We start from the raw sequence: 27,686 nt of genomic DNA, 5'->3' as shown, positions 1-27,686 counted from the left end.
TCATCGAATCGTCAAAGTCAACTTCCCCCGAAAACAATAATTGCCATCTCATTGAAAGATGGGATACCTTCGCCCTTATGACTGCTACCAACCTCGAGCATACACACACGTGAACGTCAAGAAGAAAATTTGGCAATAGCTAAGGGGCTTGCTTTTTCTTTTTAGATACAACTTTAGTTGTAAAAAACATCAGTGGCAGATTGCTTCGTGCCACACGTGTGGCATTTACCATTTGGGTTTCTTTTTTATGTGAAATCCATTAACCTTATTTTCTCAGGACGTGATCAAATGGGGCAATACCGGTTCTGAACGCGGCTGGTGAGCAGGTACACACTTAAAAGCTTCCATCCTCCCATGTGAAGAAAACCATGCATGACTGGATGGGTAAACTGGAGCACGGCTCAATAGTAACAGGAATTCAACTACTGTAGCACAGTCCATGGATTTGATGAGTTGCCAGCTGAGTGAGCAAGTTGACCACTTCCAATGATATTGCGGTTTAACCCCCGCGTCAAGATGAGTTGGGTACAGCGTGTCAACAAATGAACGCACCATTCATGTTACAAGCACCAGGGGATCAACCCTTTTCTCCGTTCTAGCCTAAATTGCTACTAAACTAGCACCAAAACAACTTCTATGTCGAATGGATGGCAAGTTGTGGTCTTTTCTATATCATACACAATGGTCAACCTTGTTTAAGGTTCTCAGATGTCAAGGTGATCTAGGTTGACCATGCTTGCGGCCTTCTGGATTAGTTCCTTCCTGTATTCAACCTGAAATAGAATGGTGTAGCGTCAAAGTGAAACGTTATGTAAACTCGCAAGCAGAACAAGTATCCAGAATGTTCACCGGTTGCTTACCCGAGCACCCATAAGAGATGAGAACACAACATTGGCCTCTGCAGCATCTTCGACCGTTAGCTGCTTCAACAGCCTCCTTTCAGGATCCATTGTTGTTTCCCACAATTGTAAGGGCATCATCTCGCCCAAACCTATTTAGCAACCAGGATAAAAGGACACAGTAAATATCTGCCATCAAAATAACAGAAACACATGCCATAAAATGCACATGCATGTCATACAAGCATGTACGAGAATACACCATAGTTCATAGTCGATCATTATTTCCTTGGATATTCATAGTTAGTTGGATGGGTTGAAACACTGTACCTTTGAACCTCTGGGTATTATAAGAAGCATTTGTAGGGAAGGTGTTGACTAGCTCTTTAAGATCAGCCTCATCATAGCAGTAGTGCACTTGTTTCCCACGCTCAACCTAACACAAAAACATAAATATCAAGTACAAACTTAAGATCAACAACTATTTATTCCAAAATTCAAGTGCTGGGGTCATGATCGAACCTTGTAAAGAGGAGGCACACCAACATAGATGCAACCTTCATCGAAAAGTGCTCTCTACAAACACAGTATGAGAAAGCAAAGCTTCAGTGATCATGTTGCAACTTGTAATCATATGTAAATAGGTACTGGACAGCTGCGCTTAAAAGCGCATACCATTTGGTAGTTCAACTATAACGAGCATGTAAATAGGTGCTTTGCTTACAAGCACGTCGTCCAGATAGACCTCGAGAGTGCAATTGATCATATACAAACCAGAACCCAGCCATCCCAACCCAACCCAACCATACCACTTCCTTATGGCAAAATTAAGACCCAAATACACAACCCATATTTCTTCCCCATTTCTCAATTATATTGAGCCCAGCTCCAAGCCTATGATCCGTACAATCAGACAATATTCACTTGGCAGGTAGCCTATGATCCGTACTTCAATAAAGCATAGACATGCATGTGTATTCAGTGGAGAAGTGTAAAGCATAGACATGCATGTGTATTCAGTGGAGAAGTGTGTTCCCGTGCTACGTGAGGCTCTCATGTGCCTCCACGGAGGTACCTGCTTCAATACCTCTAACAGTTAGCATATGATTCAAGATAACTAAGAGCAGAAGTACCTGATATCTAAAGAAGAAAGTGAGGAGAAGAGTCCGGATATGTGCACCATCTACATCAGCATCTGTCAGTATAACTATCTTATGATACCGAAGAGCTTCCTTCTTAAAATCCTCACCCTGAAAGAAGTAACACCAATAGATGTATAAGCGCATACCATTTGGTAGTTCAACTATAACGAGCAACAGTAGCAGAAGTTTAGAACAAAACAACATGCACCTTCACTCCTAATCCAAGACCAAGAATAAGATTTTGGATCTCTTCATTTTTGTACATGGCTGCTTCATCCCTCCTCTCAATGTTGAGAATTTTGCCCCTCAGAGGCAAAATGGCCTGCATCCATGATTGAAGACATGCTTAGATCTGAGTGAATGCCAGAAATATTATATGTACGCTGAAAACAAATTTGATACAGAAAACCATATTATGAACTTCCATCTCGCATTTCATAGTTAGGGCATTGTCTACCTACACTAGCAGTGTAAGTAAGAATTAGTCAAGTAAAACTTTTCCTGTAAAAAGGAAAACGAGACACTGTATACCTATAATTATTTATTAGTCCTAATTTCACCCAGAATATTGCATTGTTTTGAAAATAGCTGTCATTATATCATGTTAGTATCGCCAGATTGAAAAGGAAAGGCTATACCTGAAATTTCCTATCCCGGCCTTGCTTTGCACTACCCCCAGCCGAATCACCTTCAACTATGAAGATTTCTGAATTCACGTGTGAACAGCAAAAGTCAAAGCCTCAACATAAGATAGTAAATATAGTGATTTATAACAAAAGCATAGAACTGGAACTGTTAGAATTGAGAAACTTCCTGTCAAAAGAAGAATGTGAAGAGATGTATAACAGTCAATTAATTATGCTAATCTGCATAAAAAGATGATGCAAGATTTTCCCAGCACAACTGGCAGCTCACCAGATTCTGCAGGGTTAGAAGATGCACAATCAGCAAGTTTCCCAGGAAGTGAAGAAGATTTCAAGACACTCTTTGTCCTCACCAACTCTCTAGCCCGCTTGGCTGCCAATGCAGCCTGCAACAGAAAAATATGTCATACACTGCACTCGAACGAAAAAATGAGTTCTTGGGAAGGAGTTTTGCTACAATAATGAATAGCAATACCTTGAGAGCATTAAGGGACTTGGACAGAATTGAATCTAAAACATCTGGATGTAACTCCAAGTATTCAGTTAGATTTTCTTGAACAGATTGTTCAACTATTCTTCGCACTTCTGGATTTCCCAGCCTGGTCTGTAAAAGAGAAGGAAAAAGAGAAATTGAGCAATCGTTATGGGAAAAAAGTGTATGGCATTAATCTTCTAGCACATCTCCACCACTATTAAAAGCAAGAGTTGAGTTGGATTCATATAACATCAACCAGTCAGCCCTATGGTTGCCTTCCTCCTACAGTCTACAGTTATCCAATGTTGCATCACCAGTTACTAATCCATCTTACTCGTAGCCCTTAATCGCCTATTACTAATGCATGAGATTAGGTCAATGATGTGCAGCCGAACAACACTCGCGCCATGCCCCGCAGCCTCCCTTGTTCCACTAAGTTAGACAGCAGATCATAGATGTACCTCTAGTAATGTGCTTTCCACAACGGGCTCACATTTAAGAATCTTATAATGTATAATGCGTGTGTGTGGGTGGGTGGGTGGGGGGCATAGCATGGTACATTGGTATCTGAACTTGGTGTTGTTGTTAATTTGATATCAGGTATATGCTTATCTCATATAGTATGAGCTGTCTTTAAAAAAAGAAAATGTTATTCCAAAAAATTCATATATGGGTATTCGGAATTTGATTCCAGGGTATGAAACCTACTGGATAATAATTCAGTTCCGAAACACATAAGAAATAAATTAGTTAAATATTTGAATTCGTAAGGAGATACTTTTGGAAATAAAAAAAATCCATATTTGTTTTCCAAAATATAAAACGACCCAAAGGGGCACATCCAACTAATCTCGGCCATCAAAACATGTCAATCCAACGATCTAGATTGCTCCGATGGCGAGCGCTCAACATGTTTAGCATGCAGTTAATATCATACCAAATATCAATATCATGCAAATCACATAATTAACATGCAATTGATATCCTACCCAATATCATCGTGCAATCAATATTCTACCAAATATCAACCATCAACGGGCAATTAATGCTCTACCAAATTTCAACGTGCATTGCACATACGCCTTTACTAGTGTGTTCCAAACTTGTCAAAATCAACAACAAATGATGGTATTTCCAAAATCCATCATAACTGAATCATGAGTTTGTTGCCTATCTTAAAATATGCATGGAAGGAGGTGCTTTGTTGATGATCCTTATTTTGGTTCAGATTGCTGAAACCATATTCTGGTTTAGACTCATATTTTGTTGCTTTATTGATTAGCAAAAGATTGATTTGGGCCCTCTAACCCTGTAAGACTGTAATTGTTCAGTTGTAACCTCAAAACGAGTACAAAGTTGATTTGATCCTCTCTACAAGTTAAATAACCTATTGTCTATTGAATGTTTGGTGTGTCTCAGTGATTGATTAGTTAAAGAACCTACTACTATATACAGCTAATTTCATTTGTTAAAAAATTATGGTGCAATAACTACTAAATATATGCAGTTAAAATTGGTTGGTTAGCACATTATTATTACAATTTCAATCAATATGTTTTGCGGATTTGCCAATATGGACAAATAACGGTTAGTCCCCTAGAAGGAATTTGGCAATGCCTTTGCGGTCTAGGCAGTGGTAGTTGCAGGATATTCAAAATGTGTTGTAGAGGTAGAATGGCATGCTAACACTTCTACTTATTTTTGTATGCACTCAGTTTTTCCAAAAAGTTATACCAGTTAAGCATGATTTGCAAATATACATGCAATGTCAACTTGCCCACAACTATCATTCATGTTAGCTTTGGAACCTACTAATTTTTTAGCAAATGACTTTACTTGCCCTATCATGTTCCCTACTGAAATTTTCAGGGGACACCTGGCTACACTTCACATTAAGTACATAAAATAGTCCTTATCTCACTTCTAGCCAGTTCCTTATTTTGCTTATTCAGCTAAAATTTGAACTAATTGCTCTGGTTTCTTTTTTGTTCCTTTTAGGCTTTAATCTTGCAACAATTGAGGTTCTAAGATGAACTCACATTAGAAGACCTAAAGTAAATCAATCTCCATTTTATCCAGGCAGGGGACCTCTTGAGCCACTAGGTTATGACCTTTAGGTTAGGTTGGTGATGATTGTTTATGCAAAAAAAATCCCAAATAGTAGTTTTTGTCATTAAGAAATTTTGTACAACTGTATCTAGAATAGTCATTTATTTTATATCGACATACATGTAATTCACCTGTGGTAATATGTGTTGACAAGGTAATTCACCTGTGGTAAAATGCGTTGGCAAGGCCATGAGCTCTGCTTCATAACATAATTGAAAAACTAAGTATGTTTGAGGATAACTAATTCCTGAGGAAGATATATTTTTAACCTGATCCTTGGTTTCCTGCAGCAAGGACATCTTGAATAACCGATTGTTTGTAGCATCTTGACTGGAATTTCGGGTGGTATATGAGATCAGAATAGGGGTACCAGGTTTTCCCCGATATTTTGCTGATTTAGACATGATGTGTGATCCTGTTCTTATAGGATGATGATATCTAAGTGCATGCAAACTACAAGATATGTCTGGAAAAATTCTTGTGCAGGGTACAATGTCAGTCAAAGGCCTCACATTGAAAGACGTCACTAAAGGCATAGTTATCATCACTGTAAAGAAACACTATCTTTGTACATATAATGTTCAATGGTAGCACCGGATATATGGGTCTGTTCAACCAAAACTGACCATACCACAATATTGGCTAGCCCTTAAGAGTTGCCTGCTGTTTGGATACATGTCAAATGTCTGGCTCGCCCGACCTGCCAAAGGTGCGCCCGTGTGTTCTGCGCCAAAACATTGGCGTTGTGCTCAAGGCGTAGAAAACCTTCGCCAGAAAATATGCTCTGGCTCACATGCTCTTTACCCAGTGAGACCCACCACATCACTTCCCTTTACCCATCCTCTCACACGCAAACAATCGGTCGGCTACCCCTCAAGCTCCTGTAGCATCCTACTTGATTTTTTTTGTTTTGACGTGAACATCCTACTTGAATAATAGCAGATGGATCTCCAGTTTCTATCTTGCTCTCAAATTAAATTGGTGTGCATGGTGATATGTGGGCAAAATACTACTTTTGTCTTGGCACTTTGCGGTTAATTAAGTTTGTACACAAATCTTGTAACTGAATGGAAATTAAAACAAATACTATAAGACCCAGGTTGCAGGTTGCAAACCAAACAAAGGCCTACCATTTTACCAACTTTTTGGCAGAAATAGTGGCTATAATTCAAACAACAATAGCTTACCAAAATATTGGTCATGCCAAAAATTTGGCTGGGCTAGTTGGGGCTAAAACTAAACAAGCCCTATATGCTGGATCAATTATTGAAAATGTTTTCATTGTGCTTTTGTGATGCAAAGAGAAACGTTGTTGTTCAGGGCCTTGATAAATCATTCAATGGCTTTAAACAGATGAGCTAAGATGAAACTCCTTCGACTTATCCCGTTAGTTATCTTGTACTCCCTCTGTCCCAGAATATAAGAACGTTTTTGATACTATGCTAGTGTTAAAAACGTTCTTATATTTTGGGACGGAGGGAGTAGTTATTTTTCTTTTCATAGCTTTTTATATGAACAAGTGCGCCCATTGTTTTGTAGTGTCACCTTAGTGTACAGTTTTTGTTTACGGTTTTTTTCACGTCAACAGTTTTCTCAGTCCAAAGAAAGACAAAAGCAAGACAAATTAGTGTAGATGTAAAAATAGATTTTCCTGTTCAATGTCAACACGTGCATTGCACATACACGGTAACTCGTTCCTCAAGTTACCTTTGTCTGCCCTTCAAACTCTGGATTAGGGACCTTCACTGAAATAATGCATGTCATTCCTTCTCTTACATGCTCCCCACTCAAGCTAATGTCTTTATCCTGCAAAAACCATCATTTGTTTAGAAAAATGCCTCAACAAATTACAGATCCAGCTTATTCAAATATTCATTCAATGGAACAAATAAGTAGCACCCAAAGTGCAGACTGAAAAAATATATACTCCCTCCTTTCCAGTTTATAGGGCTCAATTTCAAAATCTCTTCAACCAAGGTAGATGGTGAGTGGTGGCAGTGGCGGTGCCAGGAATTCATTCATGTGTAGTCAATTCAAACTTGTGTAGTCATATGTATGTATTTATGATTTTTATTCTTAATATATACTTATTGTATGATGTTATTGCCAAAAAACTGTGTAGTCATTTGACTACACAGCTCATGCATGGCTTCGCCACTGAGTGGTGGAATAAATTTTGTAGTTTGGATAAGTACTTAATTAGGACGCTCGTTTTTCTCAAAAAGTTATGTTTATCGATGTATTAATTACAACACATGCATGCATGACCACAAAATGTCCATGAACTTCTACATGCATTGTGAGTTTTCTCCTGATACTTGCATCGGATGATTTAATGCACCTCGAAATCCAAACATGTGATGGTAAGTAGTAGAATTGTGACTTATAAAACGGAAAAATGAAATTTTTGAGATGAGACCTGCAAAACCGGAAAGGAGGGAGTATACAGCTGTTACTACGGTCCTTTTCAAACAAACTTTAACAGAACGGTTTGAAGTCAGAAGGCTAGAGTTGTGAATACCAGGGAAGAACAAAAATATACAGAATGTGCTATCAGTTATAACCTTCATAATCTTCGACTTCTTTGCAAAGCTATTAATTGTTCTTGTCAGGGAAGTTTTCAGCCCCTCAATATGAGTACCACCATCAATAGTACGGATACTGTTGGCATATCCTAGCACTGTATCAGAGTAGGAATCAGAGCACCTGTAAATCATGACAATCGATTGTTTCAGAAAGGCATACAATTCTTCTCTAGAGACAGAGCAAATGAAATGTGACAAAAGCTTCGAAATTGACCATGAAACGTTGTGTTAAAAAATCCAAATAGCTTTTGCTACGTGCCAGGAATAATGCCATATAGCCTATAAGGGGAGGAAAGAGAAACCCTTACAGCTGTTATTTCTAAATGGTCAGCATTATTACTTTCCTTTGGCTAAAGGTCAGAGCTGGTGCTGCACAGTGCACACTAATTGATTGCATCAGTGAACAATAGGGATGGCAATTTTATCCATGGATCCGGATACCCGTGGATACCCGACCCGAATGGGCAAGGGTATGGAGCGCATTCCTGCCCATGGATCCGTGGATCTGGATACCCGCGAACAGCCGGATTGGGCATGGGTATAATTTCTGCTCCACGGATATCCAATGGATACCCGTATGACAGGTGGGGACATATGGCAGTGACACAAGACTAAGCACACGTCCAGCACGGCAGTCACAGAAGTCAAAGCCCGGCTCATGTCCCCTAATCCCCCACAACCCCACTAACCTAATAATTATTAAACCTAATCTAATCTCTCTGTCAATCCCCAGTCACCCCGAGTCCACCTCCCTCCTCAGCGTGGCGGCGCTCTGCGCCTCAGGAATCACGACCGCCGCCCCCCGCCCCCCGCCCCTGCCCCCCGCCTCTCCCTGGCCGTCCATCCCAGCGCGACCGGCCTCTGCGACCAGCATCCCGAGTCCAGCACTCCAGCTCCCTCCCCAGCGTGACCGGCCTCAGCGAGACGGCGACCAGCATCGTCTAGACGGCGACAGGCCTCGGCGACCAGCAGACAGCACATCGGCGACCGGCAGACCGCAAGATACCCAAGGTCCGTGACCCCCCATCCCACTCCCTCTCTCCTTCCCCAACCGACGATCGATCTGTTTCTGACCAAGCTGCCGCTGCGTGCTCTGTTTCTCTGAGCAGGAGTAAACCTTTAATGGAAGGGGGCAAGGGCAACCATGGGAAGGGCAGGGGCGGGAGTGTTAGTGTCCCACGGAGAAGTTTGCGTGGTCGGCAACCAGCAGTGGAGGTTCCGTGCACCGGCGAGCAACAGGATGTCGACCGCAGCACCATCAGCACTGAAAACGGTTATTGCTACAGTTTTTGCAACTCAGTGCTCTCCTTGCTTGTGATCTACGAGAGATTTTATATAAACTAGCATAAACTATGTTCTATTGCATTTGTAGAAATTACTTTCTTATCAAATTTTGTCATAAAGTAGCTTTATTAATATTATTTCTTCTAGTACTAGGAACAATTCACTGACATCACCTTTGTACAATTTAATTTTCTTATTAAATTTTGTCATAGAGTAGCTTTATTATCAGCATCTTTGCTATAATTGGAAATCATCTACCGACCATTACTATGCAGAATTTTCATTAGTGCTAGACATATGTGTAATATCATTTCTGCATGAGAGCACTGAGTTGATGGCATCTTGCATTCTTTTGTCAGCTCTCGAAAGCAGTGTTGCTCCTACAGCAGATGTCTCAGGCGTGGCTGGAGCTGTTGTGGTCGCAAGTTCAACTCCACAAGAGGGTACCAGTACAGCAGTGGAGCAACCAAAACTGACCGGCTCTAGAAGGAAGCGTACATCAGATGTATGGGATGATTTTAAGTCAGAACTAATCAATGGGAAATGGCAGGCAATATGCAACTGGTGTCATAAGGCATATGCTGGAGAATCAACCTCTGGTACGTCACACTTAAGGACTCATCGTAATAATTGTCCAGCTCGGCATGCACCAGTGGGTCCACAACAAAGTAAATTAAAGTTGTCAAAAAGTGGGGATGGGAAAGTAAATTTGGAGACCTATGTTTTTGATCAAGAACTTGCTAGAAAGGAACTTGCATTGATGATATGTGTGCATGAGTACCCTCTGTCTATTGTTGATCATGCTGGATTCCGAAAATTTTGTGGTACGTTGCAACCAATGTTCAAGGTGGTGTCTAGAAATACCATTAGGCAGGACATCATAAATATGTTTGGTGTCCAAAAGAATAGCATGGTGAAGTACTTTGCAAAGTTTGAGAACCGAGTAGCCATCACAACAGATTTGTGGACGGCTGGCCATCAAAAGAGGGGCTATATGGCTGTAACTGCACATTATATTGACGCTTCTTGGAACCTAAAGAGCTTCCTAATGAGGTAACCAATTAACCATGTCTCTATCTAAATCATTGTTATTCTGAAATAGATGTATTAATTATTGTTACTTTGAACCTAAATATTTCCTTACTTTTTATTGTATAGGTTTGTTTATGTTCCATGTCCACACAATGCTGAGGTTATATGCGAAGCACTACATGCATGTCTTGTTGAGTGGCACCTTGAGAAGAAGATATCCACGGTGACCTTGGACAATTGTACATCAAATGACAAGGCTATGGAAATTCTGCCAGATAAGTTGGACACCTCTTCTCTTATGTTGCAAGGATCTTTGTTGCATATGCGTTGTGCTGCTCATATATTAAATCTGATTGTAAAAGATGGATTGGATGTCATGGAGAAAGGGATTGAGAGGGTACGAGATAGTGTTGCATTTTGGTCAGCCACACCTAAAAGACATGAGAAGTTTGAAAAGATGGCACGCCTTTTGAACAATGAATACACGTGTAGATTGGCTCTTGATTGTAAAACTAGGTGGAATTCTACCTACATAATGTTAAAAGTTGCATTGCAATACAAAGATGTTTTTGAAAGACTTTCAATACGTGAAAAAAATTACTTGTCCAACTGGAGAAGATTGGGTCTTTGCTAAGGAGGTTTGTGATAGGCTGAAAGTGTTCTTTGATGTCACAGAGTTGTTGTCAGGCACTCCATATGTTACAGCTAGTCTTTTCTTTCCGCAAATATGTGGCATTCGGTTGGCAATTCGTAAATGGGAAACTAGCAAACATAGTGTCATAAAAGCGATGTCCAAGGAAATGAAAGACAAGTTCGAGAAGTATTGGACAGATGTCCATGGTCTTATGGCTATTGCCCCCGTCCTTGATCCACATTATAAGATGCATATGTTGAAGGCTTCATTTGGGTCATTGTATGGAACTGAACATGCATCCATAGAAGTTGATAAAATAAAGAAGTTAATGCTAGATTTGCTGGTTGAATATCAAGATGTATCTCAGTGTGTCGAAACATCTACTGTTGGAAGCACCCCAGCTGTTCATAATGGTGGTGTGGATGAAATTTTGGGTGCGTTTGAGCAATACGTGCCTTCACAACCTGTTACTCCTTCTCAAGTTCACACTGAATTGGACATGTACTTGGGCGAGCCCCTTATTCGTAGAACAACAGATTTTGACATTGTTAATTGGTGGAAAATTGGAGGTGCCAAGTACCCTACTTTGCAGAAGATTGCTCGTGATATATTACCCATCCCTGTTACATCTGTGGCATCGGAGTCAGTCTTTAGTACTAGTGGGAGGTTACTTAGTGCACATCGCAGTCGGCTTACACCAAGCATAGCCGAAGCTCTTATGTGTATGCAAGCTTGGTCACGAGCGGACATGTTAGGTAATCTTGTTAATTATCATTTTTATTCGGTTTCTTTGTGCTATGCATAAATTAATTTTTTGCTTCATCTTTGCATTAGGTGATATCAACTTCGCTTTGCAAGCGGTTCAATCTGTTCTTGAGGATGAAGAAGTGATGGTAACTCCTTGTTCTCATCTCAATTTATTCTGTTGGGTATGGTTTATACGTTTAAATAACAAGTGATGTGTGGGCAGTGCACTATTTATTTTAAGATATATACTTGTGAAGGTGTGGTTGATGGTTGGACTTAGATTAGATGCCACGTTTTCATCCTTCATGCATGTGCAGTCAAAACTAACTTGTTTATTAATGCTTTCCTTTTTATCTCAGGATGAAAATGAGCCCATCATTACTGAAGACTAATTTGGAGCCAAGTGTGCTCATGTGGACATGTGGCTGGGTCTCCAATTACTAGTGCACATACTGTTGGAAGTGCATTTGGATTTTCAAATATGTTACGTCCTTTATTTATGCAAATTCGGTTGTGATTAATAAGATCTTAGAACTTTGGTTCTGATGTAATAAGATTCTAAGACCATAATTCTACTATGATACTGCTTGAGTTGTCAACTTGTCATCGTGTGGTCTACTTCAGTTTTTTGATGAAATAAGATTTAAGACAAGCTTTTTACTATCAGACTATGTGTGTTGTCGTTGTGCGTGTGGACAATGTTTGAACAGTGTACGTGTACTTGCTGCCTACTTATCCTTATACCTTATGTTGTCATTTGTGATTGAACGATGATGAGTTAATTTGATCTTTGGGAAGGCTTTATGCCTATTTTACTATGCCCATGGAGCTCCACGGGTATTTGGGTATCCAATGGGTTTGGGCATGGGCACAAGTTGTGCCCATGGATACTTTGGTGGATGGGCAAAAGGTAGGAAGATGGGTCATGGATTGGATTTGGACCGGCTCCACCCGCCCCAAACCCGACCCATTGTCATCCCTAGTGAAGAACATCACAGGTAAATATTTAGCTTACTAGTACACCCAAAAGCTCAAGCTAATTGTGAAAGACAATATGTACCATAACTCCAGCACTAGTTCTCAGGTCTTGTTCTGTCAATCCCACGGTACTGTTGTCGAAGCCACAGAAAGGCTAAGAGCATGTTGGGTTGATAGCCAAAACTTTGCCAGACTTTTCTTGCTCAATCGTGGCATTCTACAAAAGGTTGGTCACCACAGCTTTGGCAAGTTTGGAAAAGATGAGCCTAACAGGCTGCTGAAAAAGCGTGGTGTGCCACATCTGCGGCAAAATGAAACAAGCAGCTGCCACACCTAAGGCAATGTGTACCTGTGAACTAAATATGTCCTAAGCATGCAGAACTTTTTGGCTAACTTCCGTAACTTGTGGGCCAAAAAAATGGAATCACAAGTGAGGCTAAATATGCCCTTAGCAAACAAAAAGAGTCTGACAAATGTGGCCAATTAGATGTGTGACTAGCAATAGTTGTGGTAGTGAACCAAACACCATGTCTAGCCTGCCTAACTTTCTTAGGCAAGTTGTGATGAACTTTGGCCTCCAAGCAAATACCCCGTGATCAAAAGAGGTATGAAAACTTGCATTTTTTTTAATTGTGATAACCAGGTCTTAAACTTCAGAAATCGTGACTCTGATACCTTATTGAGTTGCAGGGACCAACCAGTTCACCTAAAGCTCGAATTGATGGGGAAAGGTAGGCAACATGTTCATGCTCATCAGTCTCAAATATATGCATGATGACTACAGCGATATTAGTTAATATACAGAGCCAGTGAGCTACACATCGCCCCTCCAACAAAGAAAGGTTTACAGTATTTCATCTATAATGCTAAATGGCTTAATCAAGATTGTAGATCACAGCATGTGAACCATCATGCCAAGAGGAGGAAAAACTATCACGGTTATAGCAGGCTATCAGGCAAGCTATGGTATACATTGCGGTAGACTAAAATATTCCTCAGTATTTGAAATATGATGTATACGTATGTAGTGAACAATACTAAAACTGTATATGTTGATCACTGTGATCATACAATTAGGAAATAACGTACAGGAAGAATTCATCTTCATCACTGCATAAATACAGGGGAGAAATTTGGGGTCCATTTCATTAATATTTCTTATCTACAAGATCAAACTGATTCACTTTAAGAATACAAATATGGTAAAGAAAATAGTTGAAAGACAATCGGTGGTTAGGAATTCAAATGGAATTGGCACGTGCAGCATAGTTGTAGGGTTTAATGAAATTTGACGAACTCGACAAAGTTTATAAATCAACGCACCAGTCTAGCAGGGGAAATTAGAACTATGAACTTGCAAGGTAACAGGAAGTTGAAAACATCATACTTTAAGCCATCTTTAAGCACATCTGATGAATTATGAAAGATAAGTTCGAATAACTGTAATTAACACTCAGTCAAATATAAATCCAAAATGATACTGATGTAATCCAGATTTTGGTGGCAAATTTCAGGAAGATACGACATTCAGTTTAGAACCTCTAGTAGTATAGAACACAGTATCAGAAACTTAGAAATAAGAATCACGTGTATAAACTAGAAAAGAGAACAAATTATCAGTATCTTCAATCAGATAAACCACAATTATTTGCTACACAGAACATGGAATATATAAGCAAGTTCAGTGCCTAACACAATGGTGGTTTTTAACTTTTCCACGTTACTTTTCCTTTCTTAGCAAAATTCAAAGCCGAGGAAATATACTTTACCATTGCAGGGAGACATCAACAATTATTCCATCCAATTCCTTTCTGAATGCTATTGGGTCGTGGAGGGGTTTCTGGGAAAAGAATCATACACAAAGTAATAGTGTTAGGGTCATTATGGATATATCAATATAATTTGCAGCTTGTTATATGCAGCAGAATTGGCCTCCAAACTGATGGCTTGGTATAACTAAGTAACTAACATGCACTCTACTGGCCTTACTGTGGGTGGGATCAGGTGATGCTAGTCTCTTCAGAGGATTATCTGTCACGCCCCGATCCAGAGGATTTGGGGAGAGAGGAGAAGGGGGATCGGGGTGAGGAAGAACAGAGGAGTAGGTGAGAGTGAGAGAGATGAGACAGGGGTGGGGGTGGGGGTGGGGGGGGGGGGGGGGGGAGGAAGTGATTCATTCACTGTTTCGATGCCTTCTCCAACCAGTCGTTCGGTTACAAGTAAGCCACCGCTGGCTTCACACGCACGCCAACACTTGGCTTAACACACACGCATACATTTGGCCGCCGGGCCCCACGGTGACCTGGTCGTTGCAAGTGGCTAGCTGCACTTGCACTGGTTAGTCCGCTGCAGGTTGATCTGCAGGCGTGACATTTGCCCCCTCTTGAGCAGCTTGATTTTCCTTTGCCCAAAGGGGCGCGTCCGGGTAGCGTTGCCGTAGCACGTAGTAGTCCTCCCAGGTCGCAGACGACGGCGGCATGGTGCTCCACTGCACCTGTACTTGGACGACTGGGGTGTCTCCCTTCTTCATCATGCGGCGGTCCAGAATGGCAATCGGAGCACGGTCCGCGGCCGTGAGGTCCGGTATCTTGGGCAGCTCCGCGAAGACCGAAGTGTAGTCGGGGACGAATGGCTTGAGTTGCGAGACGTGGAATATGGGGTGGATACGGCTGTCCGCCGGCAAGTTCAGGCGATATGCCAACGTGCCCACGCGCTCCGTCACCGTGAAGGGTCCGAAGAACTTGTACGCCAGCTTGCGACAAGGGCGGTTGGCAACGGATGACTGGGCGTACGGTTGAAGCTTGAGGAGGACTTGCTCGCCCATGTCGAAGGCGCGCTCGGCGCGGTGGCGATCTGCTTGTTTCTTGAAACGCGCCTGGGCGCGCGCGAGCTGGGCGCGCAGCAGCTCCGTATGCGTTGCCCAGTCGATCTCATCTGGCGGCGCATCCGCGGGCATGTTGGAGTTGACCGCTGGCATGCCGCCGAGGTTGGGCTCCCGGCCGTAAAGCGCCTTGAACGGGGAGCAGTTGAGGGAGGCGTGGTGCGATGAGTTGTACCAGAACTCCGCTGCAGAGAGCCACCGGCGCCATTGCTTGGGTGTGTCGTGGACGGAGCACCGCAAATACATCTCCAAGCACTGGTTGACGCGCTCCGTTTGGCCGTCCGTCTGGGGGTGATAAGCCGTGGAGTACAGGAGCTTGGTGCCCGCGGCACTGAGGATCTCGCGCCACATCGCGCTAGTGAACACCTTGTCGCGGTCGGAGACGATGGAATGTGGCACGCCGTGGAGGCGAATGACGTTGTCCCAGAAGGATCTGGCGACTTGAGCGGCGTTGAAGGGGTGGCGAAGAGGGACGAAGTGGGCGTACTTGGTGAGCCGGTCGACGACGACCATGATCGCGTCGTAGCCATCGGACTTGGGCAGCCCCTAGACAAAGTCCATGGTGATCTCCTGCCAGGGCTCTTGTGGAATTGGGAGCGGTTGCAGCTTGCCGGCCGGATGCGTCTGCTCGTGCTTCGCGTGCTGGCAGATGCCACACTGCCTGACGAAATCTTCGACAGCGCGTTTCAGGCCGGTCCAGGCGAACAGCTTGCGCACCCGGTCGTAGGTGGCGGTGGCGTCGGAATGACCCCCCGACGGCGCTGTGATGCAGCGCAGCAATGAGCTTCGTCTGAAGCGCGGTGTTGGCGCCGATCCACATACGTCCCCGTTGCATGATCACACCTTGCTGCAGGGTGCGGCCCTGGTCGTCGGTGTCGCAGAGCGCGAGCTTGGCGAGCAGTTCTTGCGCGTCGGCGTCTGTTTCATATGAATTTGCCACCTCTTGCAGCCATTGAGGTTGGCACACGGACAGAGCGTCCAGCGACAGAAGATGCCCCACCCTGGAGAGCGCATCGGCCGCGCCATTGTCCGTGCCCTTCTTGTAGCGAAACGTGAACTGCAATCCCACCATCTTGGACATGGCTTTGCGCTGGAGATCAGTGACGAGCTGTTGGTCTCCAAGCGAACACAAGCTCTTGTGGTCGGTGAGGATCTCGAATGGGGCGCGCTGGAGGTACGGTCGCCACTTGTCGATGGCCATCATGACCGCCAGGAACTCCTTTTCGTAGGCTGACAGCTTCTGGTTGCGCACGCCCAAGGCCTTGCTCAGGTACGCGACGGGGTGCCCATCTTGGACCAGCACGGCTCCCACCCCGGTGTCGCACGCGTCCATCTCGATGGCGAACGGGCGCTTGAAGTCAGGGAGAGTGAGCACGAGCGTGCTCACCATGGCCTGCTTGAGCATCTCGAACGTGGCCTGCGCCTTGTCGTCCCAGAGAAATCCCTTTTTTGTGAGGAGGCGCGTGAGGCGATGATGCCGTAATGGGGCACGAACTTGCGATAGTAGCCGGTCAGGCCGAGGAAGCCCCGCAGCTCGGTGGGCGTGGTGGGCACGGGCCAGGCGCTCATGGCACTGGTCTTGCTCGCATCAGTAGCCACGCCGTCCTTGGAGATGACGTGCCCCAAGTACTCGATCTTCTGTTGCGCGAACGAGCACTTGGAAGCCTTCACGTACAGCTGGTGTTCGCGGAGCAGGTCAAGGACGATGCACAGGTGTTCTTTGTGTTCCTGGAGATCGAAGCTAAAGACCAGTATGTCATCGAGGAATATGATTATAAACTTACGGACATGGCGGCCGAACACCGAGTTCATGAGGCACTGAAACATAGCCGGTGCATTGCAGAGGCCGAACGGCATCACTCTGAAGTGATAATGCCCGTGGTGTGTTTTGAATGCCGTTTTCTCTTCATCCTCCTCGCGCATGCGAATCTGATGGTACCCAGCGCGGAGATCTATCTTGGAGAAATAGGCTGCTCCTCCCAGTTCGTCGAGCAGTTCATCGACCACTAGAAGCGGAAACTTGTTCTTGACTGTCGCTGTGTTCAGACGCCGAAAATCCACGCAAAAACGCCAGCTGCCGTCCTTTTTCTTAACCAACAACACCGGCGCTGCGTACGGGCTCAGGCTGTGTGCTATCACCCCGAACTGCAACATCTCTTGAACCTGCTTCTCAATCTCGTCTTTCTAAGCTGGTGAATAGCGGTATGGCCTTGTGTTAATTGGAGCCCTTGTGTTAATTGGAGCAATGCCGGGCTCCAAGTTGATGGCATGATCGTATTGCCTCTTAGGCGGAAGGGTTTTGGGTTCCGAGAACACGTCCTTATATTCAGATAAGAGTTTCTGAATATTGGCCGGAACTAGTTCAGGTTCAGGTTTTTCCACTATTTCCACTGTAACCAAAGCTGCAGTCCAGATATCATTAGCCACTTCCATTCGGTGCAGTTCATAGGCATCAAGCTGGGATATTGGAGGCAAGTCTGAGGTACGCACTCCTTGTAAGTGTACGCTCTTGCCCTGGGTGTCGAAGTCGATGGTTTTGTGTTGCCAGTGACAGTTCATGGGACTGTGAGCCGATAACCAGTCTATGCCCAGCACACCATCATAAGCATCAAGTGGAAGGACGCGTAGATCCGTGTGAAATGTGTCCCGGCACTTCCCAAGCTAATCCTCGCACGATTTGAGTGCACTGGAGTCGTTGCCCGTTGGCCACACAAACTGAAATTGGAGGCAGTTGTTCTGTCTGGACTGTCAGACGAGAGAGGAAAGCTTCGCTGATGAAACTGTGCGTGCTTCCAGAATCAACCAAGAGCAACATAATTTGATCACCCACTTGAGCTCGGAGATGAATTGTGGATGGTGTTTCCTCCCCCGAGAGCGCTTGCTGGGATAATGAGCAACACTCGGGTTCTTGTAATGCCGGTGCATCAAGCAGTTGCAGGGCGTGGACTGTGTCATCTGAAAGGATCTCGCCGAAGTCGCCGACCTCGATCATCAGGATCTGGCCGGTGCGTTTGCACTAATGCTCTCTGGAGTACTTGTCCCCGCAGCGAAAACAGAGGCCGTTCGCTCTTCTGAACTCGCGCAGTTGGCGCTCCCGTGCATAATCATCGCCCCCTTGTCGTGGTGCAGGTGCGGCGCGGGCTGGAGCAGCGGCGGCTGGTGGTGCAACTGGTGGTGGTCGCCCCACTGGTGTGATGCGCGGACGCGCTGTGCGCTGCTTCTCCAACTCTTCTTCCTGAATGCGAGCGAACACTGCGGCCCGAGTGATGCTGGTAGGTGCTTGTAATCGCACACCGAGGCGCAGCTCGTCCTTGAGGCCGATCAGAAACTGTGAGATGAAGAATTTGGTGCTCAAGGTCGGATCCAGAGCGAGCAAATGGTACATGGCTGTCTCGAACTGATGGCGATAATCCTGAACACTTCCTGTCTGCCTTAACTGAATGAAGTTGTGCATCTGAACCTCGAACTCCTCTGGACCAAATTCCTCTTGCATTGCAGCTCTGAATTGTTGCCAATTGACCCCAGGGTGCGTCTGTCAATAGGCCTAGAGCCACATTGCGGCCAGGCCGTCCATGTACAGCGCCGCGGTGGTGACCCAGTTGTGTTGTGGAACGCGGTACAGCTCGAAGTAGGTTGTGCAGCGGTCCAGCCAGATGCGCGGGGCGTCGCCGTCGAACCGCGGGAAATCGTGCTTGGGCGGCTTGATGTAGTGGTCGCCGTGGCGGTCGAGCTCCGAGGACGACGGTGACCGCGCGGTGAGCAGCGGCGGACCGTGGTTGACGAGGCGGGCGAACGGAAGCTGTGCTGCACCTTCGGTGTAGAGGGGCAGCGGCGGAGGGCGACTCGGTGATGGTGGTGGTGGGGGTGGTGGACGGTGCGCGGAGGAGTCCGCGGTGGCCGTGACGCCTGATGGAGATGCGGCGCCGGAGACGGTCGCCGCGGGATCCACGGTCGGCGCAGCCTTGCGGGCCTCGTCCACATCGGCTTGCGTGAGGTCGATCTGCTCGGACAGGAGCTTGAGCTCGGCGGAGACTTGGTCGTTGTAGGCGACCTGCGCCTGGTGGCGTTCGTCGGCGGTCTTCTGATTTGCGTCGAGACGGCGGATGACGGACTCGAGCAAGTTCTGCAACTTGTCCGTGGTCTCCGACATGGCATCGAGCACGCGGCGGGTCTGCGCCAAGGGTTTGGATGGTGGTGCCATGGTTTCGCGGGATCAGATCGAACCCCGGGCAGGATTTCGTGCGGGCTCGCCGGAGCAGCGCGCACCTGACCCGGTGGATGTTACCGATTGATCGGCGGCCAACGACGGTGGGGAAAAATTTTGGCGCTGAATAGCAGATTGTCACGCCCCGATCCAGAGGATTTGGGGAGAGAGGAGAAGGGGGATCGGGGTGAGGAAGAACAGAGGAGTAGGTGAGAGCGAGAGAGATGAGACAGGGGGAGGGGGGGAGGAAGTGATTCATTCACTGTTTCGATGCCTTCTCCAACCAGTCGTTCGGTTACAAGTAAGCCACCGCTGGCTTCACACGCACGCCAACACTTGGCTTAACACACACGCATACATTTGGCCGCCGGGCCCCACGGTGACCTGGTCGTTGCAAGTGGCTAGCTACAATTGCACTGGTTAGTCCGCTGCAGGTTGATCTGCAGGCGTGACATTATCAAAGAAAAGTGTGTGATAGGAGAAACTAACCACAAAAATGACCGTTTATTTTCTAAAACTCCAGTAAGAGAAGGCACAGATCAGTTCAGTCTATGCACAACTGGTCTAATTCAACCCACTACAGTTCTTTCACAAACTATAGAGAAGGTTTTTTTAAGCGCTAGGCACTAAGCGAGCATTGTGCTTCCGCTTAGTGCAACGACAGCTTAAACCGCGTCTAGGCGCGCTTAAGCGTTCTGCATGGACGTCGTACGGGCAGGAACAGGGGCACCCAAAAAACAATTTTCAGAGCATGTAAAGCATGTATTAAGCCTAAAATCGCAAACATGTCGGGAAGGAGAGACGGGGAGGAGCTAGAGGTCAGGGAAGGGGAAGAAAGCTGACAGTTGCGAGGTCGGGGAAGAGAAGCCACCAGACTCCAGCCTAGAAGAGGAGGAGCCCGATATCGGGGAAGAAGGGGAAGGACTGGCGGCGAGGCAGGGAAGGGGAGCTTGAGATCCAGCGGCGCTAGGTCAGGGAAGAAGATGGGTGGTGAAGTCAGGGAAGAAAGCGCCACATCTGGCAGTGCAAGTTCGCCTTGCTCTCCTCTGTTTCTCTCACCTTGCTCTCCTGTGTCTAACCCTAGGCGCCTGAGCGCTTTTTTCAACGCTTACCCCAAAAGCGAAGCGGTAGGCCTCCGCTCAGTGTAGGCGTACGCTCAATTTTGGATGGGATAAGGAGCCCGATATCTATAGCATAGTTTCTAAATTAGCAACAGGACAGGAGCAAAGCTGGGCAACATAATATTGGATGGGACAAGGAGTAGAGTTAATAAATGGCTGTCAGAGTCAGTGTTATGTAAAGCAGGTTAGTAGGTTCACGTATTGCTTTTTTAGTTACCTGTTAATAGCAAGAGAAAGGAATAAATCTGGCCCTTAATTTTCATAAGTCACTCAGGAAAGATTAGCTAGGCCAACTGCAAACTGTAGGCAGTAATGTGGCTAGAGTACATGAAATAGCATATATGCATGACTTTGTATATCTGGAAACCCTAGACAAACTGAGACAGCATGAAACATATAGCTCTAGATGCTGTGGGAGACAAACCTTGTCAGTATTCAACCAGGCAACATATTCAACCAGGCCACCAGCATAACAGTATTCATTGTGTTGAACCTGTGCATCCTGTTCTTCCTTTGTCAGTGTTATTGTCAGCTGGCATTAAGAGAAGTACAGAACATGAGAAATCAACCAAAGGTCTACCTTTAAGCATAACAAATATCACATGGAAATTGTGCATGCAAAGCAAATAAAAAATAAATAAATAAACTAATAATAACGGGCATAAATAATGACATACGAAACCAAGCTACCCAATTGCAATTTGAAAAGGACACATAAGGATAAAGCTAAAAATCAACCAATGATACAAGTAAAACGAACAAAAATATGAATGCACTTTAATGCATGTAAGATATGAAGAGAGAATTGTAAACATAATATGCACCGAGGTGTGCAAAAAGCATTTGGTTTGAACAGTTGGTCAAAATTTAACTCAAAATTCCCATTGGAACAAATCTTTCATGTTTTCTCTCTGTTGCTTGGGGTATCACCAGCAGTAGTGGAACAGCACCATTGATATCCACAATTAGCTGATGCTGTCTTCACAAAGTATATCCTCATGTCTCCAACAAATGATTTTATGAGGCAGAATGCTTCCTTAGCACAGAAGGCCCATACTCCCTCCGTCCCAAAATGTATCATACTGTCAAAAATGATCTTACATTTTGGGACGAAGGAAGTAATATATAGTATGAGTGTCTTGACTGAATAAAAATCGGAAGCGAATCATATCCTTATTAATGAATAAAATATCAATAGAAGCTTCTTTCTATTCTTGCTGACACACTAACTTCAACTGATAACAAAGGTATGTTAGCCTGACAGAGCAATCAGTATTCATTAATCAGTCAGGTAATAAACAAGCGAAGGAAATAATCATAATCATGTGCAATCTCTGGAACTAACAACCAACTACAGAACAGATCAATGTTTCTAGTTGAAGGACTATCATACCTCAGGATTTAAAAATGCAAGTTCCCGGATGCGACTAGAGATCGTGCTGAAGTCAAACTCAATTGCAGTTGTAAATACTACATCAAAGAAAAAAAACTGAGCATTCCGGCAACACAACATAACATAACTAGTAATGTTTAGATCAGAAAACTTTTCCAGAAAAATAGATGCATACTTTCTTTGTCAGGCCAAAATCTGATACATGAACCTTGACGACTTGATTCATCAGGCAGTGTGGTACTAGTTAGCGTTGTAAGTGGTTTTCCACGAGAATAGCGTTGTCGATATTCCTTCCCATCACGGCAAACTGTAACTTCTAGTGCCTGACATAGTAATATCGCGAAAATGACAATTAATTGCACATCAATTGCAGAAATATGTACAAGTAGTATATCCAAAACACGTTATCACTGTGATAGAGATTTCTATGGTCATGGTTCAGGCGCTCATCCTATTCTTAAACTGAAATATAGGTAGTTCATACTACTACTATAATTTTAGTTCATGGTAATCAAGTAACTATGTTTCTATGTATGTACACCGCTCCTTTTCACAAACAAGCTAATTAATGAGCAACAACAACAACAACAACAAAGCCTTTCAGTCCCAAACAAGTTGGGGTAGGCTAGAGTTGAAACCCATAAGATATCGAAACCAAGTCAGTTCGGGCACGTGGACAGCTAACTTCCATGCACCCCTGTCCATGGTCAAATCTTTAGTGATATTCCAGTACTTCAGATATCTCTTTACGGACTCCTCCCATGTCAAGTTTGGTCTACCCCGACCTCCTTGACATTATCAGCATGCCTTAACCGTCCGCTGTGCACTTGCGTTTCTAGAGAAAGAGTAATTGTCCGGTCACAGCAGGTCAACATCCAGATACATTGACACAAATCTCAAAAGATGTGGTCGGTCTAATTCGATGAAGAAGGGCTTGAAGAGGAGAGTTGACACTGCAAGGGCAGGGTGGTGGAGCTTAAACGGCGACAAGGTGAAAGCTTCACCGCCCAGTTGCTGCCGCCACAAGCACAATTGTCTTGGTGCAGCGCACATCAAACCCTTGTCTTCTATGTGTGTCGTCGCCGTACGTCAAATGGTTGCTGACCCCTCCCTAGAGCAACAAGTTCGCCATGTTGGTGATGTTTTTCGACTAGAACCATACATGGTATGGCATGGTGGCTGTGCTTTTATTCGACCCTCTGACTGCATTTTGGATCAAACTGTCACTTCTCTCCTATTCCAACATGCATCATCATTACGAATGGAGCTTGCTCGTCCTGGACAGATTTATTGGCATATATACTAATGTACCAAGCAAATACAGGCATCATTGCCCTCAAAGAGTTCATTTTGCATGGTGATCCCATGTGCTCACAAAAAATCTCATTAAGGTTTATTTTCCTGGGAGTGATTTCAACCTACCCAGACAAGCCCTAAAGGAGATCTCTAAAGAGCATGTCTGAAATTTACTGATTGTGTATTGTCTGGACTCTGGGGGTAGAATCATTATTAGACTTGGTCCACGGAATGATAGTATTCATAGAAAATAACACTCCTTTATGTAAGGTGTATTATTTGCGGCACGGTAACCAAGGCACAAATTTATAGACAACTGAGGACAAAATTACCCTTGGCAAATCGTTGGTTAGTGGTAAGTAAATCAATTAGTCCAGGAAATAAAGAGATAGACGCAATCGAGAGAGCGATACTTTCCTTTTTTGCCACAAGGAGAGATGCATGCAATAAGCAAAGATATAATTTCCTTTTTTTCTACAGGGCTAAGAAAGGAATTAGGAGGAATTAGAACAAATGCACCTTACATTGTGGAATTTTATCGAAAAACAAATACACCTTATATAAAGGAACGGAGGGAGTATATGAAAAAGCATAACTACCACATTTATTATTATAACCCATGGAAGGCTTGAGAGGATTAGTTTGACGTAGATAGAATTTAACTTCCACCCAATGGATCGTGATTTTGTGTAGAGAGAATTGCAATTTTCGCGTAAGATCTACGATCGATACTCTTTCTTTAAAGCATCTATGGTTCATATTCAATAAAGGTGAAAGCAAGAACCTCTGACAACGCATTAACAACTGATAGGCCAACACCATGCAGCCCTCCAGCAACGCTGTAGCTACTCGTTGAGCCTCCAAATTTGCCACCAGCATGCATTAGCTGCATAATCAAAAGAAAATCTTTACAAGACAGAAGATGGAAGCTGTTGAACATTTAGGCATGTCGTTGACCACCCAAAAGAAAATTTTAGTGTTGCCTTATGGACAAGCATATGATGCAAATGATAATATAAGTGTATTGTAGCATCTCTATAAATGCAGGCATGCAAGTATAGTAACAGCACACAAGCCTCCCGGTATGGTAGTCCTAAAAACTAAATGACCGTAGAGGTACCCATAAGTCATCTTCATTCCCAGAATATAATCTTAATAAATAAGTAAAATTTACTGGGATTTGGGTCAGGATGGTTGACATTGCAATATACAGCCCTGTCAAACAAATAAAGCTTTAACCATACCGTTAAGACAGTCTCCACGCATGATTTCTTCGTCTGCGGGTGTATATCTGTAGGGATCTGCAGTATATCCAGGATTTAGCAGTAATTTTATCTAAGAAAGGAGAAGATAATTCATAAAGTAATCGGAACAGAAGGTTGCATGTAGGTTACTCAAAAACTGGTGCTATGTAAATCTCAACTTTCAAGAAAGAAACACAAAGTTTTAAGAAGCAAAATGGTAACAGAGATGTTCAATTAGCAGAACTACATCAAATTGGGCATAGACTGCATAACTGTAACTCTGTAAGATAACCCCTTTTTCTAGACTATGAATGTTGAACCGACTCTGTTTAAAGACGAGGGTTATACAGAACATTCAGTCTAGTCCTGTGATCTTGTGTATTACTATTACTTGTGGACATTCTAACAGGCAGAGCTTTTCATAACAATACAAAGACACACACACAGTGCTACCAAAAAATCAGTGCACTCAACTAGGCAATAAAAGCAGGTGTGCAAGTGAAGTATCCCAGTAGGATGTGACCACCTACGGGTCATAGCTACTATAAGCAAACAACTGCTAGGACCTTCTCCATGTGTTAACTAACATCTGTCAGCCATGTAGCAGCAGTGATGGAACGAACTGCTATTGAAGAGAAACAGGCCAATCAGACCCTTCCCACCGTCCTACTTGACTGGTTGATTGTGTTAGATCTATGAATGGTTGTATGTGTTATGACCTCCATGGACCACAGCTAAAGCACTATTTTTCACATACAGAATAGTGCGTCACATATGCAACATGCATGTGGAAGTTCATCCGAGAGTGCCCAGGAAAAGATATCGTCAAAGGATAGCACTGGCATGAAATAGTCCAAGAAATGGCAGGAGAATATAGTCCATGCAATTCGAGGGGAAATCAGACAAGGAACTCATAAGCCACAAACATATTCACACAGGAAAAGCTAGCCGGTGCAGCAGAATCCAGCAGTAGGAGTAAGATTAAGAGTTGGTAGTCAAGAGGAGTCCTGTTGGGCCGAGAAGTCAGTTAGTTGCACTGTTACGGATCCAGGTTAATTAGAGTTTGAATACATTATAAAGAGAACAGTGTGAAAGTGTGATTACACAGATGACTTGGCATGCAGCCGTTCTTTTGTTTATTTCATTGATGACTTTGCTTGGTGTGTCAAATATGTACTAACAGCAAAACAAAACTCACGAGTGAATATGATATAAAGGCTTCATTAACATTTGCTAAACTTCTGTTTGATTTACCAACAAGTAGGACTACTAAATTAATAACAGTAACTAGTATAGCAGCATGAAACTAAATTCATAACAGGCACATTATTCACAATATTTGTAAAAGCATTGAGCATTCAGTATGTCTTCCTTGGTTTAGGAAAACTGCATACCCCACGGCCATTGTCAGTTACACTAACTGAATTGTCATCATGAAGGACTACATTAATCTCAGTAGCATAGCCTGCTTGAGCTTCATCCACAGCATTATCCAATATTTCAACAACCTAGAATACACCAAACAAAATGATGATCAGGCAAGAAACGAAGTAGAACACCTAATAACATGGTAAAAAGGAAAGCTTAATCAGTTGAGATTACCAGATGATGCAACCCACGTGGTCCTGTGCTGCCAATGTACATACCAGGCCTTTTGCGAACTCCGTCCAATGCCTCTAAGACCTGCAAGTTAGAAATTTGGTATAAATAAATACCAAGCCAACAAAAACAATTCATTCACGCTTCACAAATAATAGCTAACAGTGGCACACTGGAGAAACACATAACGAATCTGTGCGTGAATGTATATTGTTATCTTTCTCTTTCTTTCCAACAAAAACATCAGCAAGCTTTACATCTTATATTTTTCATTAACTAAAAGTTAACCAGATTGATGAACTAACCACGTGTCTTAACAGTTCATATACAGTACATAATAAATGTTTATCTATTCTACAGTGGCTTAGGAAAATTAAATGCCTTGATAATGGCATTTGCTAAATTGTCAGGGGAAGATTAGGAAGACAGAGCCTACTTGTAGTAATTAAGACAGGGATATTCTTAACCTTCCCAGCTCAGGTTCATAAATCACGATGTAAGTATGAAATCCACAATTATGCACCAAAACAAGAAAGAGTATAAACCATTGTACATGATGTAAAATTAAATATGCAATTCTTATGTTATTCAAGGTAAACACCGTTACGTCAAAACAATACTTGATGCCTTAAGTGGGTTATCAACCCTGAAAAAGACCCCCAAAAATGCTCCACGGCATCACTGTCTCAACTGAATGGGTGCAGTGTCACCGCTACCTAACAAATTAGCTGCAATGTAACATTTGTGTGCAAACCCATGCAATCTGGTGGGAAAAAACATGATGAAAACGTATGTATAGGATTGCAAAGCTGCTTGGAGCTGATTAACTCTGTTCCTGCCGTTATGTGCTCCATGAAACTCCCGAATAATCCGCACATCGTATAAAATTTGAGATATTCCAAACACTTGCACCCGAAGTCCAACTTAACCCCTTAGCCACAGAAGTCGTGCAAGAGAATCACCTGGACGTTTGCTGCGGTGTACTCGCCGGCCACCCGCTTCTCCTGCATCGCATCGGATGCCGCCGTGGAGGCCATGAAAGCCCTCACCGCGACCCCATTCCGCCCTGGGACCACCGCCGCCACAACCCTAGAAGGGAAAAACACGCGCCAAAAAAATACCAGCAAATCAGCATCCAGGCCGCTCCAGCGAGAGAAATCTGCCTTGCCAAGAGGCGTAGAAGGAAGCATGAAGCGGACATGGAGGCACCTGGGTCTGAAGAGGTGTCGAGCGGAGGGGGAGGGGACCGGGAGCAGACGGGAGGGGGTAGGGGCGCTGGAGAGGAGGCGGCGGAGAAGAAGGCGGAGATGGGGTGGGGGAGGCGACGGCCGGAGGAGGAGCGCCATTGGCGGCGGCGGGAGCTCGCGTCGCGTCCGCCTAGCTTCTGCTTTGGCTTGGCCTGGGTTGCTGCTTGTGGTGGGGGAAATGGCAGGAGGGGTTGGGGTTTAGACGGCAGTGGATGAGGCGTCGCGGAGCCCG

The 27,686-nt window shown here is 44.2% G+C and overlaps 1 protein-coding gene, 1 long non-coding RNA gene and 1 pseudogene across 2 annotated transcripts; 1 reads left to right on the top strand and 2 right to left on the bottom strand.

Annotated features, from left to right (window-relative positions):
• Window positions 1-465: 465 nt before the first annotated feature.
• Window positions 466-27,686, bottom strand: LOC125532379 (DNA gyrase subunit B, chloroplastic/mitochondrial). Its single transcript, XM_087546824.1, has 21 exons — window positions 27,417-27,686; window positions 27,170-27,296; window positions 26,211-26,291; window positions 26,003-26,116; window positions 24,609-24,665; window positions 24,149-24,250; window positions 22,244-22,391; window positions 22,069-22,145; window positions 21,100-21,207; window positions 14,239-14,309; window positions 7,774-7,915; window positions 6,917-7,015; window positions 3,101-3,229; window positions 2,897-3,011; window positions 2,620-2,687; window positions 2,190-2,303; window positions 1,973-2,089; window positions 1,362-1,415; window positions 1,170-1,275; window positions 861-991; window positions 466-773 (listed from the first exon to the last, which is right to left on the bottom strand). The coding sequence occupies exons 1-21, from the start codon at window positions 27,551-27,553 to the stop codon at window positions 705-707; spliced, it is 2,166 nt and encodes a 721-aa protein (XP_087402950.1). The 5' UTR covers window positions 27,554-27,686; the 3' UTR covers window positions 466-704.
• On the top strand, window positions 8,206-9,525 carry LOC147979248 (uncharacterized). The gene is made up of 3 exons (XR_015618599.1): window positions 8,206-8,805; window positions 8,904-9,067; window positions 9,438-9,525. It is a non-coding gene; the product is annotated as an uncharacterized LOC147979248 (long non-coding RNA).
• Window positions 15,874-21,089, bottom strand: LOC147979247 (uncharacterized; annotated as a pseudogene).

This window comes from Triticum urartu, chromosome 3A, assembly GCF_056163025.1.
Source record: "Triticum urartu cultivar PI428250 chromosome 3A, HENAU_Tu73, whole genome shotgun sequence".
Taxonomy (NCBI): Eukaryota; Viridiplantae; Streptophyta; class Magnoliopsida; order Poales; family Poaceae; genus Triticum; species Triticum urartu.
The sequence above is the reverse complement of the archived record's forward strand: the minus strand, read 5'-3'. Positions and strand labels throughout refer to the sequence as shown.